The following is a 15,691-nucleotide window of genomic DNA, read 5'->3' as shown; positions in this document are numbered from 1 at the left end:
TGGTCAATCATTATTTTTGCTGCATTTATATAAACGATCAAGCCAAGTTAATAAGACTAAACTTATCTTGCAAGCAAATCAGTCTTTGCTTATTTTTGGTAGGAATGGGGGTGAATGGAGAGAGAGAAATTATGTTTCAGAAGAAAACTATAGCACACCCCTTATTGAATTTTAGTCCTGCTCATTGTTTATGCGCTTTTCTGATTTGTCTACACACTGGACTGCATCCTGAATTCTCCAAGATTCCTCCAAAATCTGGCAACCACACTCCAGACTAATATTTCCAATTTTCTCCAACCCTTCGGACTTGGAATCATTAAAATTAAAACTGCTCCTTTCCTGGAGCCCCAAAAGCTGAAGCTGGAGGACTTGATACAGACATCAGAGAGATCACTACGATAGCTCAGGGGTAGACAACCTTCATGATGTTAAAACTGAAAACCAGGAAGGTCTATCAGCTTGCCACTGCCTGCTCCCACTCCATCTGAAGAGGCTTCAAGCGCAGTGTTTAGAAATCTTTTTGATTGGTTGCCCTCTGGGCTCAGAAACTGAGTTTCCAACTATTAATCTTTTTTTCCATTAAAAAAATCCCCTCATTAAATGCCTGACTGCTGGCACCATCCAGTCTGTTGGAACTATCAAGTCTCAACAGGTGACTCAGTGGTTCCTTAGTGAACAAAAGGTGACCACGTGAGAAAAAGAATGTCTCTTTTTTCCTTGAACAAGAGGAAGGACTGACAAAAGCTCCTTGCTTGGCCAAACTGTAGCCAGTCTCCTGAAGCTTCTCCCATGTCTACCTATGTACTACCTTGTAAAGTCCAGTTCTTGGACCAAGAACCCTGCTAAGTCAGTTTATCAAGAACTCCCCACCCTTGATATCTGATTCAGTATTTTCAATATATGACCAAGTTTCTTGTTTTCCATCATCCCCAGGTGATGTCTGATCACCATGGCCTGTTTTCAGCAAGAATCTTGTTAGATTTCTTTAGCTAGAATCCCTGCACCCTCACCCCTGATATCTCCTCTTAGTAATTTTCTATCCAGTGGTCCCCACCCTGCTCCTTGACTATAAATTCCCACTTACCAGTGCTGCACTCTGAGTTGGGCCCTATCTCTCTTCCTTATTGCAAAATCCCATTGCAGTGGTCCCTCTATTGTGATGCGCTTTACACAAGCATCAATGAGTAAGGTTTTCTTTAACACGGTGATGCCATCTTAGAGAAATGCGTTCTCCATAATATTGAATCTGAGTGTCATCTGTAAGAGGTGGGTTGTTTATAACACATTTTAAAGATGAGAAAATTAAAACAGAGTAATTCATTTGGGTAGTGGCACCGTGAAACTTTATAGTGAAAATGGTGATAGGATCTAATGATTGGCTTTCAGGCATTATAGAAGAAAGAAGGATCTAGAGTGGGTTGAGCTTCAGATCCCTCTGGCCAAGAGGTTGGTGCTGCTAACAGAAACAATAAGCAGAAGAAGCAGAAAGAGAGGGTGATACCAGTGATTTGGAGCGTGATATGTTCATCCAGATTGAGACCATCAGAGGAGAGGAAGAGCATTTCAAAATGGCAGACTGCGCTGGAGACTCCGAATCAGACAAGAGAAGCCAGGCTGAAGATAACAGCCCAAGGGCTAGGGGTTTTACTGAGTATAACAGAAGTAGCTGTGTATGAGTGAGGAAACAGAAGTAGAACAATGAGAGATGGAAGATAGAGATGGTAACTAAGCTTTCAAGTTCTAAGAGAGAATGATCTTGGAGGATGCCATCAAAGCAAGGTCACAGATAACGTGGAGATGGCCATGAAGAGTCTGGGATCCAAGGGGCTTGCATAGACCTGAGTATCATTACCCTATATGCTGAAGTCACCACACACACTAAAGTGGAGGCTGCCTGGCACCTCCTGGCACCTCGGAGGGTTCCAGCCTCCGAGCTGGGTGCCCTTTTTCACAGGTTATTACAGCACCTTATCTTCACAGCAACCCTGCAAGATAGCTTTTGTCTGTATTTCACAGCTGAGGAATCTGGAAACTGAGACAGTAACTTGCCCTAAGTCAATAGTAGCCCAGCAAGGAAGCCAATAGGCTCAGTCAGCCTCCAAAGCCCGTGACTTCACATGGGGCTTGTCCAGATGTACCTGGTGGGTGTTGAGCTGGGGGCAGCTGTGTGGGAGGTTAACTCAGCACATCAAATGTAGAGGCTCTGGCCACCCTCCCATTGCCTTCCACTGTCTCCTGCATGACCAGGAGGACCATGCCACAGCCTCCAGGGCTGGCTGGGACTGGCTGTTTCATCTGTGTGGCCAACAAATCTCTATCTTACTTTTTAGCAACAAATTAATCCTATTTTGAGAACAAGCTTGAGCACCAGAGGGCTATTTGGTTGGAAGTTTTTCTACCAAGCATAATTTTTCTCATAACATCATTCCAGCATTGCCTATTTTCCCTTCTGAGTGGCTTCAATACCTTCATTTCCTTCACATTCTCTCTTTCAATTCCCTGGTCTCTTTGTTGTTGTTGATTTCCGTATCACTTGCTCCCTCTCATTCATATTCCCATCTTTCCCACTCCTTCTCTTTCTTCTTCTCTCTGCCTCTTTTGTTCTTATTCAGGCAGCTTTAATATGCAACACCTTTTAATGAATCTCTAGCCATTTGTAAATAAACACAAGGTAACCACTTATGTTTTATTCCCTCCCAAATTTTGGAGGGTTGAGCACAGGGAATTTGAGTTCAGGGAGATGAGAACTCAGGCTCAGGCTTATACTAGAGAAGCTTATGTAAAAAGCACTCCATAAGATGGTAAAGACACAATTTCTAACTAGAAGTTTCTTAACATCCCAGAGATTAACTTGCTGAAATAGTTAAAAATTTTGTTTATAACGACAAGGAACAGCTTAGCTTCCAATATGTTGTCAACAGCTCTCCTGCTTGAACTTTTCAAGGTTTTGAGTTGTCTTTTTGCGTGCCTGGAAGTGCTAACACGAAGACACAATTGTCTCTCAATCTAAATGTTGCACACGGATGAGAAGGTTCACAGTGTCTTGCAAGTATCAGGGATGTCCCAGTATTAACCAGACTGAACTTCGAGACTCTAGGAGACTTCTAGAAAAATGAAACGCCAAAGGCCACATTCAGCAGAATTAGTAAAATTGAGCTTTTCTTTTCTCTCTCTCTATGTATTTTTTAATCTTCTTGAGACAGGGTTCGACTCTGTTGCCCAGTCTATAGTACAGTGGTGCTATCACAGCTTACTGTAGGTTTGACCTCTCTGGACCCAGGTAATCCTCCCATCTCAGCTTCCCAAGTAGCTGCGACTACAGGCTTGTGCCACCATATCCGGCTAATTTTTGTATTTTTTTGTAGAGAAGGGTTTTTGCCATGTTGCCCAGTTTGAGAAATGGAGCTTTTTTTTTTTTTTTTTTTTTTTTAAATAAAGAACAGTGTGAGGTCAAGGGAAAACACTGTGACTGCTTTTCAGAGTTTAGCTTTCTCCTACTGGTATGAGCCTATTGGGGATTAAAGTGTGTCCCTCCAAAAGTTATGTTGAAGTCCCCCCTCCCAGTACATGTGAATGTAACCTTACTTGGAAATAGAGAGTGTTCGCAGATATAATCAAGTTAGGATGAGGTATTACTGGATTAGAAAGGACATTAATCCAGTGACTGCTCTTTATAACATTAGGGAAATCTGGACACATACGCCCAGAGGCAAGTGCTGTGTGAAAACAGAGATGCACTGAGGGCTCTCCATACAATGAAGGAGGTAACAATTGAAGTCATGCTGCCACCAGCCAAAAAAGTCCCACGATTGCCAACAACCACCAGAAGCTAGGGAGAAGCCAAGAAAGCTTCTGACCAGTCTCAGGAATGCTGCCCTGAGGAACACCCTGACCCTGGACTTCACCCTCCAGAACTGTGCGCCAATACATCTCTCTTGTTTTGAGACTGCTTTGCTGAGACTTTTTTTTTTTCCCCCTGAGATGGAGTCTCACTCCATCACCCAGGCTGGAGTGCAATGGCATGATCTTAGCTCACTACAACCTCCACCTCCCAGGTTCAAGTGATTCTCCTGCCTCAGCCTCCCAAGTAGCTGGGATTACAGGAGCACATCACCATGCCAGGCTAATTTTTTGTATTATTAGTAGAGACGGAGTTTCACTATGTTAACCAGGCTGGCCTTGAACTCCTGACCTCATGTGCTCCACCCTCCTCGCCCTCCCAAAGTGCAGGCATTAGAGGCATGAGCCACTGCGCCTGGCCTTTGCTGTGATTTCTTTTACAGAAGCCCTGGGAAACTGACACAGAGCCAGCTGCAGATGTGTGGCTGGGCAGAAATGCGATGGGCAGTGACTTGGATTTCCCTAGCGTGGGAAGCACTGCAGAGCTCCTCATGTGCCTGATTGTCAGGGACAAAGCGTGGGCCAGCAGCACACTCCTTCTTTGGACAAGGTCTTAGGGCAAAAACATTACAGTCAGACAGTGTAATTTCACATCACAGCCTCACTACTTCCCGGCCGTGTGACTTGGCCTGAGTTATTTACATTTGGCTCCATTTCTCAATTCCAGTTTCATTGCAGCACCTATGTGATCGCATTCCTGTGATGATTACAGGTAAATATCATCGTGGGTGAAGTATAAGAAGGAGGCCTGGCATTTACTAATTACAAAATAACTCTCCTCCCTACACTGTGCTTCTTGAGGTTTGGGATCCTGAATGGATTCCCTTCTGGTGAGAGTCAGTGTTGTATGTCAATGTGGCGAGGCCACAGTCTCCAGTCACTCAGCAAAACCGTCGTCTAGGTGTTGCTCTGAAGCTATTTTGTAGATGTGATTTCACATTTACCACCCGTTTGCTTTAAATGAAGAAGGCCATCTTTGATATTCTGGGTGGGCTTGGTCCACTTCACTTGAAGGCCTTAAAAGAAGAAAGAGCTGAGGTTCTCCTGAGGAAGAAATTCCACCTGGAACTCTAGTGCCTGCTCCTGCTCAACAGGTTCCAGCCTGCCCTAAGGATTTCGGATTTGCCTAGGCAGCCCCCCACGTTGCCTAAGCCAGTTCCTGCTGGTTTTGTTTTTATGTCGTTCCACTTGATGACAGTAGGAAGTAGAATGACAGTAGCTCGATGGTGCTGTAACAAATGCCTAAAAATGGGGAAGCAGCTTTGGCATTGGGCAATGAGCAGAGGCTGGGTAAGTGTTTAGCCACATGCTAGACAAAGCCCAGATTGCCTTGAGCAGACTGTTGGTAGAAATTTGGAAGCTACAGGTGCTACTAGTGAGGGCACAGATGATTCTTGCTATAGAATTGCAGAAGGCTTTGCCCAGTCACATCCTTCTGCTGCGTGGAAAGCAAAACTTGTAATCAATGAACTCAGATGTTTGACAGAGGAAATTTCAAAGCAAAGTATGGAAGGTATGGCCTGGTTTCTCTCGGCTGCTTACAGATGAATGGAGGGAAGAACTGTTAAGCAAAGAGAAGCCAGAGCTTGAGGAAGAACTGCCTGTCAGGCTTGTAGAATCCTGCAGGAACCTCAGGATTCTACTTCTCTAAGAGCCATCCTTCCATTTTTTCTGCCCTTTGTCTCTCCTCTTCCTACCCCATTCCATTTTAAGAGCATATTATTTTATTTTCTCACTTATCTTGCCACAGAATATTGCTGATTTATTTACCTGTCTCCCTCCAGCTAATGTCTGCTTGAAGGCAATGGCAACGTCTTCACTGGGTTTTAGAGCTTAGTGGTGTCAGGTACAAAGCAAACAATAGATATTTGTGGAATGAGTGAATGAATGCATGAACCAAACTTTGGGACACGTGCTGAATGATCAGGATTTAAAGATATTCTGGAAAATCAGAAAGATCAGAAAGGTAGTTCCTTGACTGGGATCCAAGTGTGTACCTCAAAGGGGCTGAGCTGAAGCCAGCGTCATGGGCCAGAATGAACTGGTGTCCGACCTGGCATCTGTGGACTGACGCTCCTCGTGGCTTCCTGTCCTTCTGTCCTTGAACTTCCCTCTGTCCATATGTATTACGAGACTCCTTTGAACTCTCCACCACTTCTCCAGCCTCACCTGTCTACGATCCATCCCATCTACCCTGCCCATACCAGACAACATTGAGTTCCCCAAAGAACCCTGTCGCCACTCAGGCCCTTACCTGGCTGTTTCCTTTGCTAGGGATCCACCCTGTCTCCATCCCTGGGAAGGTCTACTCCTCCTTCAAGACCAAGCTCATGCAGTAGCCCCTGTGGGAAGCCTTTCTCAGTCTCCTCCTCACCCCACGTTTGGCTGTTGGGAAACAATTCCGCTTTGTACTTTCTCATGCTGGATTACAAAAGTGTCTATCACTCCCTGGAATTGAGTATTGGCCCTGGAGGCAGGAATGATGTGATGTTCATATTTGTATGAAGGCCAACAAGAGGTCAGAACACTGTGTGATTCATATTCATATTTATAGATTTACACATATATGATGTTCTGAAAAAGGGCAGTAGAACGTCCTAAGGAATGGGTAATAAGGAATGAATCATTTTTTAAATTAACTCAAAGTCACCCCTGGAGATAATGAGGTGTCCTCATGAGGTCTGGCAATCTTAGCCTATGCAAGTAGAGGAACCCAATGCCTGGCACATTGACTGTGTTAAATAACCATTGTTATTTCAGTGAAGAGTAAAGATTATAACAAACTGATGTTTGTTAAGCACATAAGCTATGCCATATGCTGTTCTAAGCACATCCCATTTGTGGACTTATTTAATCCTTACATCTTATTTAATCCATACATGAGGTGAAGCTATAAATTGGTCCTTTAGGGTCACACCACTGTGAATTCAGAATATTCTGCTAGCTCTTCAACCCAGGCCCTCAATCTGGTCTGTGCAGCCTGGGGGAGGCCCACTTCAAACATCAGCTCTTCTTTGAGCATATTCCCCAATTCTCTTATTCTCAGACCCTTTAACCCTCACAGAGCAGGGTCTGTCCATTCAACATCCCCCTTACTTGACTATCCTGTCCCTTTAGAACAAATCTCTTGCCCCATCCTCAAGAGAAGACTGTAAGTTCCAGAGGGCAGGAGTGATTCTGCCTAATACTCCCCAGAGCCCGTATCAACACCTTGCACAGTGGACACATGAAATACATTAAATTACAATGACTCTGTTACATATTCCTGGTTTTCAGGAATTTGGGAGCTTGCATCACATAAACAAAAGTCAGTGGGTTTCCAGGCACCAGAGCTTTCCTCTCATAACACTTACCACTAGGGCATGATAAAAAACTGTGCCCGTTCTGGGCCTGCCTACCCATCCGTTTACCCACCTTGCAGCCTACTGACACACCTACTGTATATAACTCCACCCTCCATCCTAGCAAGCATATGTGAGTGCAACCATACCCCATACCAAATGTAATCTTAATATACAATCATACAAATTGAAATGGATTTCTAGTTGCCATGTTATTTTTATAGATATTTGAAAAAACATTCAATTGTATTTACAGCTTTAAAAAATTTTTTGTGGTCAATAATTTGTTGTAGTTGTCTTAAATATTTTGCTGGGCCCTTAAAAGCTCTATGCACTTGGTACTCCTCTTTATTGTATAAAGAATTAAATTAGTTCAAGCTCATTATATGTCTTTCCTTTCATATGGGTTATAGCTTTGTGGGGCAGATACGTCTGTGTCTGTGTCACCCCCAGAGCCCCCACACTGAGCAGAGTACCTGAAACTTAGGAGGTGAACAATGAGTATTTCCAGGTGGAAGAAAAGAAAGGAAGAGAAAAAGGAAGGAAGGAAAAAAGGAAGGATGGAAGGAAGGAGAGAAGGGAAGAAAGAAGGAGGGAAGGAAGGAATCCCTGTATCTTTAGAATTTATTTGGACGAGATGGGATTGAGTGATCAAAGAATGCCATGGAAGAGGAGGTTCTCATTTTTTTCTATAGCATGGCTTGAATTTTTTTAAGGGTAAGAATTATTAGCACAAGTTTTATTTCAGTTACAAATACTTGCATTCCAGGTACAATTGCTACTACCCTTCCCAAAACATTTTTTTATATTCATGGATTCTACAGATCAGAAGTTGGGCAGGGCACAGTGTGGATGGTGGATGGCTCACCTCTGCTGCATGACACCTGCAGCCCCAGATGGGAATAATAAAAGGTTGGGAAGACATCTTCCCCCTTCTACCCCACACTCCAACCAGAATCATCAGAAGGCATCTTTATTTGTATCTCATAGTTGATGGCAGCTAGGGCGACAGCTGGGCTATCAGCTGGAACATCCCCCACCACACAGTGTTCTCTTCTCATGTGCCAGTTTGAGCTTCCTCCTAGCATGGTGAGCTCCACGTGAATTAGGCTAAAGTATTAGCATATCTATGACACAGTGCTATGGACTGAACATCTCTCCCAAAATTTCATGTGTTAGAATCTTAATCTCTAAATCTCTCAATTTATATGTTGATGGTGTTTGGAAGTGGGGTTTTAAAGAGGCAATTAGAAATAGGTAAGGTCATCAGGGCCCCCATGATGGGACTGGTGGCTTTATAAGAAGAGGAAGAAAGACCTTAGATAGCATGTTTGCTTTTTTAGTCATTTGATGCCTCCTGCCATGTCACGACAAAGCAGAAAGGTTCTCACCAGATGTAGTCACCTGATCTTGGACTTCTCAGCCTCCAGAACTGTGAGTAAAATAACCTCTATTTTTTATAAATTACCCAGTCTCAGGTGTTCTGTATGGCCACAGAAAATGGATTAAGACATTCAGCCTTGAAAGACACATGGCATCACTTCCACTATATGCTACTGACCAAGCCAGTTGCTTAGGCCTAAGGGGAGGGGACATGTGAGGTGGGTCATATTGTTGAGGCCTCCTTGGAAAGTGCAATCTGCCATTACTGGTTCACCCTGTAAAATGTGTTTCTTACTGTACTTTGTGGTCAAAAAAGTTTGGAAAGTCTCTGCTTCTTGTTGTGTATGTTGTGAATAACCACAAGTATTGCATCAGGCTATTTTGATGGACATTTGTTTCTAATTTTTCTTACTTGCAAGATCAATGCTGCAGTGAGCCTCCCTCAGTTTCTGTATGCACATGGAGTCGTTTCCTGGATGAGTATGCTTAAAACTCCAAGCGCTTTCCCTAGGGCTTGCTGAGGGGAAGATGGCCTGTGTGGTTGAGGGTTTTTTTCTAATTTTAAATATGTGCTACTATATAAGAAATCCATTGTTAATATAATTGATTACTGTTTTGTACTAAAATGATACTGTAATTTCTTACTTTACTAGAAATTATTTGTAAATATAGCTTGTTTTTTTTTTTTTCCAATTTTTGGATTATAAATGATTCTGTTGCCACACTATATTTTTTGTTAGCCTGATTGCTACCTTAGGAGTTCCATGGAAAGAGAATAAATGGTTCAGAGGAGACCAAAACCACTTTAAAGTTTCCTGGTACATATTGCCAATCAATAGGATGCTATTTCAGCTAGACTGTGGAGTTGAAACAAAACCTGTTGAAACCCCGTTAGTGTGGCTGTACTAAGTCCTCCTGAATATAACTAGAAAATTTAAAGTAGCACAAGGTAAGCAATTATCAGAAGAATAACTTCCAGTTAGTTCATAAGTCAGTTTCTGAACCACTCGTTGACACACCAGTGGGTGCATACAACCCTGTATACAGTGCTTGCAGGGAGGCGGGGGGGTCTGTAGCATCACCCATCCTAAGACATACATCTCGGGAGTTATTGTGAATGAGCAACAGTTCGTTGGCCATGGATGTCCTGTGGGACATGCTGTGGGGAAGCCCGTCCTGCAGGGGTGCCTGTAGCTAGTGCCAGTCATGATTTATGACAGCAGAGTAACTCATATAAAACACCTGGCTTTGGGGCAGCACCTTCCTCCTCAGTGAGATCTTGCAAAATTGGACTCTTTGTTGCTTACAGCATCTGTTCAATTCAGTTTAGCACTCAGTGTGTGCCAGCCCCTGTGCTAGAAATACAGATGTAGACTGTTTTGTTTTTGTTCATTGCTGGGGAAGCTAGTCTAGAAGACAGAGAGAGGTTGGTGAGCAAATGCTTAGAACACAATAGGATAGTAATGATAAAGAGACATACAAACTAATGCCAAATGTTTTCATCATCCTGGGAATAAGAAGTTATAATAGAATAAGCCTCTTCTGGTAAGTATAATGGTGGTGGAGGGATAGAATTTTCCCAGAGGAGTGAATGTTTAAACTGAATCATGAAAGATGAAGTATTTACTGGACAGAAAAAAGAATGAAGGTGATTTCAGGCAGGGACAATTTGCCAACAAACATACTTTGTAAATTAATTGGGAAATGACTTGGCACTTAGGAGGAAGCTCCACCTGTTTCTTAGAGAAAAAGGAGCAGAAGGACCAGAATTCCAGGACTGGGACCTTCCATCTATGTAGAAATACAAGTACGTGGCCACAGAGTGAACTGTTCAGAGTTCTCACTCCAGAGTGTGGAATCATGATTTCTCAGCATAAAACTTAATTCTTTCTCTGAAGTTCTGCCTCCAAGAGCACTTCTGTTAGATCTCCTGACTGATTCTACCATGTTTTGCTGACAGGACTCTGACACCATGTACTGGGCGAAAACAGGCCCATACACACTGTCCTTAGAGAATTCAGGCCTAAAATTGCTTATTACACACGAGATCCTGACCTTGTCTAACACACATCTGGGAACAGTTTTTCCTGACTTCCAGAGAGTAGCCCTTTTTCTTTCCAAAGCCTTATATAAGCCAGCTTCAGCAGGCTCAGGTGGTCAGTGGGAGAGGCTGGACTACAGCATGCTGGGGTACCATCTCTCTGGCTCCATGGGCCATTGGACAATGAGGGGATTGTCCCTCCCCACTGAATAAATGACATCTGGGGCCCATTATTTTCCATAATTATTGTAATATAACTCAATAAAGCTAAATGCTTTATTTGTGTTGCTGCTTGACAGCAAGTTTCCTTAACAACACAACACCATTGTATGCCTACGGAAACAGCTGCACAAGGCAACACATATACTTGGAATTTTCTTGCTCTTGCAATCCTGTTTCCCAGTGACTCTCCTGTGAGCGGAATAAAAGTGCTCTGCTGTAACAGGACAGTGGGCACTCCCAGCTGCTCTCTGTACTCCCCAGCAAATACTAGGACGGCCCGCTGGAGTAAACACTGGGAACAACTCTCTACTGAAGACCTTCTAGGTGGCATGTATTGTGCAAAGCAATTTCTCCTTGATATTTCAGATCCTTTCTTCAACTCTGAGCAGTGGGCTTCATCCTGAAAAGGAGAGATGAGAAATCGAGTCAGAAACTATAAGAAAAATTGCACAAGATGACGTTGTTAGGAAGAGGTGGCTGAATTTGGCTCACCCCAAAGTCTGAAGTCTCAGGACTTGATACCTGCAGGAGTGAAGAAGCCAACTCAGGCCAGGACTGAGACTAGGTGGAAAATATGGAGTGTATCTCTGTATTTGCCTCTCCCTACTCTTCTCCCCTGGGTGCTGAAATTCCCTGATTTCTTTGGGGGATCTAGAGTGTTATCAGTGGGCTCTTTACTTAATGTTTACTTTCATGTCTAGATCTCTGTTCATGCTCTTCTTATACTTTACAACAAATCTCTCCTTTTTCGTCTTGAAGTCTTATCTCCAGAATAGTGGTTCTAGGACACTGGTTCTAGGACTTTCCCCTGCTCTATGTTTTCGGTAAGCAGCCCAGGAGAAATTAACTCTGGTCCCTGGGATCCTGTATAATGTTGAACTGTCCACCAGGGTGAATTCTTTTCTGTCTCACCTCTAAGAACAAATTCAGATGATGACAGGTAAAGCAATTCCACTATTACCAACACAGGTGAAAGGGCTGCCACCCTACTGCTCAAACATGGTGGTCAACCCGTGGGACTAAGGAGGCCTTTGCGAGTCACAGGGCATTCCATTCATGGAAGCAGGTCCATTCTCCTCATGTCCACCTAAATGAGGCAAAGAAAACAAAGTTCCTTGCTCCAAAACGCTTGTACATCCCAATGGCTTGATTCATGTGTGTGATTCTGATGTTATAAAATATTAAGCAAAAAAATTTAAATGTTTTATTAACAATCCATTCTTATCACTGTGAAAGCCACCCTTAATTGAGCATTGTTCTGGAACTATTGTGTTTTTCCCAGGATTGCTTTTAAGCTGAAAAGGCCCTGCAAATTTGTCTGTTATATAGAGGGCAATGTGGACTATTACAATTACCCTTGAACACCTTTGACTTCCTGCCTGCCTACCTGCCTCCCTTTCTTACTAATTAAGGCTTTATAGCCAGAGCAGGCTCTGAAGTTACAGTTAGCAAGAAACTTTTCATTCAATATAAAAGAAAGATATGAACTACTACTAATAATATAATATGGTAGGAACTGTCAGAGCTCTTAGAAGCTGTGGAAAGTCAAGGAAACACCATCCATCCCTTCCTGAATAGATGTGGTTCAGGGAACATGACTTTACAGGAGGTAGCATGTGATAAGTACCAGGATGAGCAGAAAGCCTTGAATGCCATTCCAGATTTTATGCCACTCCTAGATTTTATCTCCTAGAAAGATTTTATCTCCTAGAAAGCAGAGGGATCTTTACATATTTGAAATACTAAAAAGATTTGGCCTTTCCAATATCAAGAATGACAGATTTTGTAATGTTCTTACAAATATCCTAGACATTAAAAAGTGAGCAGAATTATGAGTGCATTTGATAACCCAGATTAAATAGCAAAATTCCTTGAAAAGCACAAGTAATCATACATGACAAAGAATAGAAAAACTCTAAGAGCTCCATATTTCCTAAAGAAACTGAATTTATAATTAAAATCTTCCATAACAAACAAAACAAAACAAAATCTCTAGGCCCAGATGGTTTCACTGGTAAACTTCATCAAATATTTAAAGAATGTTTTTTTAAAAAATCTAACAAAGTCACTCAAACTAAATGAAGTGACAACTACTCGCTTTATTTTATAAGACTACCATAACCCTAATACCCAAACGTGGAAAATCACAAGAAAGTAATATTGTATAAATACAGACGCAAAACACTTTATTACATTTAGTAATTCAAATCCAGAAATATACAAGAAATATAATTCACCCTAGTAACAGAATAAAAACTAAAAATAACCATATAATCATCTCAGTAGGTATTGAAGAAAATCTTTGACAAAAGTTCACTTCCTTTTGTGTACGAGCTCCCACTAAACCATGAATAAAAGAAAACCATTGCAGTTTGTTAAGGGATGTCTATAAAAAATTACAACTAACAATGAACTACTGACTGCTTTTTCTATAACATTGACAACAAGCCAAGATTATCCACTCTTTCTATTTCTATCCTCCATAGTACTGGAAATCCAAATTAGAGTAATAGGCAAAAAAGAGAAATAAAAGGTATGAAGTCTTGGATAGGTGAATGTAAATCTGGCACTTTTTCTGGATGACATGTTTACTTACATAGAAAACTTGAAAATTCTAATAGATCCACACAAAACTACTAAGTACTAAATGAATTTAACTATGTGTAGAATATAAGTCAATATATAAAAATTTGTTGATTTCTATATACTAGCAACAAATATTTGAAAAATTAGTTTTAAAGAGTCCATTTTAATTACATCAAAAATTCAAAATACTTAGGAATAAATTTAACTAAATATCGGTAAGATTTTTACTTTGAAAATCTCAATACATTGCTAAGAGAAGTAAATAAATAGGACATATGCAGTGTTCATGAATTGAAGGACTCAATGGTGTTATGACGTCACTTCTCTCCAAACTGTTCTGTAGATTAAATGAACTCCCAAAATCCCATCAGACATTTTTGTAGACATTGAGAAGTTGATTCTGAAGTCTATATGAAAATACAAATAATCTATTAGGTTGATGCAACAGTAATTGCAGTTTTTGCTATTAAAACTAATAGATTACCTAAAACAATCTTGAAAAAGAAAAATAGCAAAGTTGAAGGACTTACACTACTGCTTTCAAGATCACCTATACAACTAAAGTAATGAAGACATTATAGTTTTGGAATAAGGATAGGTGAAAACAAGGATTGGCAAAATACAGCTGTGGGCAAAATAAAGCTTGTTGCTTGATATCATACTGCCTGATGTTCTACAGAGATAAGAATACTTTTTATATTTTTAAAAGTCTGACAAAATCAAAAGAATAATCATATTTTGTGGCACTCAAAAATTATGTGGAAGTTAAATTTGTGTCCACGAAGAAAGTTTTACTGGAACATAGCCATGCTCATTTATCTGTTTTCTAAGACTGCTTTCCCACTATAATAAGAACATAGTTAAATAGTTGTATCACAGATCATTATGGCCTGAAAGACCTAACATGATTACTTACATTGGCCCTTTACAGAAAATAAATTCAATCCTTGGACAAGTAGATCCAAAGAGCAGATACAGAGGCCCAAAGTAGGCCCATATATGTAGGATACATAAGCCTTCAACAAAAGAGGCCAGAAAATTGTTCTCAACAAATAGATCTGTAACTGGGTAAGTACACGAGAAACTCTGAACCTAGAAACTACTTCACATCCTAATAGAGTGAATTCGTGATAGAGCATAGAATTAACTTAAAAGCTACTAGAAGAAAACATAGAAGAATATATTTGTAACTTTGAGGTAAATAGGGACTCATTTTTGAGAAGACACAAAAACATTAACCATAAGAGAATGAGATTGATAAATTGGATTTGTCATAATGAAACCTAAAACCCAAGACAGGATGCCATTAAGAAAATTAAAAAGCAAGCCATAGAGTGGGAAAAAAATATTCACAATGTAGTATCTGACAAAAGACTTCAATCTAAAATATATAAAGAACTCCTGGAAGTCAATAATGAAATGAAACTAACCCACTTTAAAAGGTGGATACAAGTCTTCTTTCTATAGCCACATCACAAAAGAAAATATATGATTAGCCAATAAACATAAGAAAATGTGCTTATGTTATTAATCATCCAGAAAATGCAAATTAAAACCACAATGGAATATTATTAAACATTCACTAGAAACATTAACCTTAAAAACACTGACAGCACTAAATGTCAGTTTAGTGCTGTTTCTGAGGATGTTTCTCAGGCTGTTTCTGAGGATATGGAATAACTTGAACTTACATACCTTGGTGTTAGGAATACAAAATGACACAGCCTACTTGGAGAGTTGTTCCATTTTCTCATAAAGTTACATATAAACCTATCTTAGGACCTAAGATTTTCACTCCTAGGTATTTACTCAAGATGCATACAAATATATTTTTACAAAATGATTGAATAAGACTATTCACAATAACTTTATTCACAACAGCCAAGAGCTGTCACAGAGTTTTTTGACAATCCAAATGTTTGTCAAAATGACAATGATTACAAAAATTCAGTATAAAAATTGAAATGTATTTTCCAAAAAAAAAAGGATTAATCATTGCTATATACAACAAGATGGATAAATTTCAAAAATATTTTTGTTTGTAAAAAGCTAGGCAATAGAGTGTATGTATTGCATGATTTCATTTAGGTCAGGGTGTCCAGTCTTTTGGCTTCCTTGGGCCAGATTGGAAGAAGAATTGGCTTGGGCCACACATAAAATACTGTAACACTAACAATAGCTGATAAGCTACAAAAATCATTAAAAAAATCTCATCACG

The 15,691-nt window shown here is 40.6% G+C and overlaps 1 protein-coding gene and 1 long non-coding RNA gene across 3 annotated transcripts in view; one reads left to right on the top strand and one right to left on the bottom strand.

The window, feature by feature from the left end:
• The window catches only part of LOC144333625 (uncharacterized), a 33,707-nt gene extending 27,395 nt beyond the window's left edge, over positions 1-6,312 (bottom strand). For both annotated transcript variants that reach the window (XR_013402542.1, XR_013402543.1), the window contains exon 1: positions 6,155-6,312. This is a non-coding gene — a long non-coding RNA (uncharacterized LOC144333625). The remainder of the gene's footprint in view (positions 1-6,154) is intronic.
• The window catches only part of RNF144A (ring finger protein 144A), a 160,129-nt gene extending 150,777 nt beyond the window's left edge, over positions 1-9,352 (top strand). The window contains exons 9-10 of the mRNA XM_077958722.1: positions 6,175-6,418; positions 8,066-9,352. Coding sequence (XP_077814848.1) covers positions 6,175-6,405 — 231 coding nt within the window. The 3' untranslated portion in view covers positions 6,406-6,418; positions 8,066-9,352. The remainder of the gene's footprint in view (positions 1-6,174; positions 6,419-8,065) is intronic.
• The last annotated feature ends 6,339 nt before the right edge of the window (positions 9,353-15,691 follow it).

Source organism: Macaca mulatta, chromosome 13 (genome assembly GCF_049350105.2).
Source record: "Macaca mulatta isolate MMU2019108-1 chromosome 13, T2T-MMU8v2.0, whole genome shotgun sequence".
Lineage (NCBI taxonomy): Eukaryota > Metazoa > Chordata > Mammalia > Primates > Cercopithecidae > Macaca > Macaca mulatta.
The sequence above is the reverse complement of the archived record's forward strand: the minus strand, read 5'-3'. Positions and strand labels throughout refer to the sequence as shown.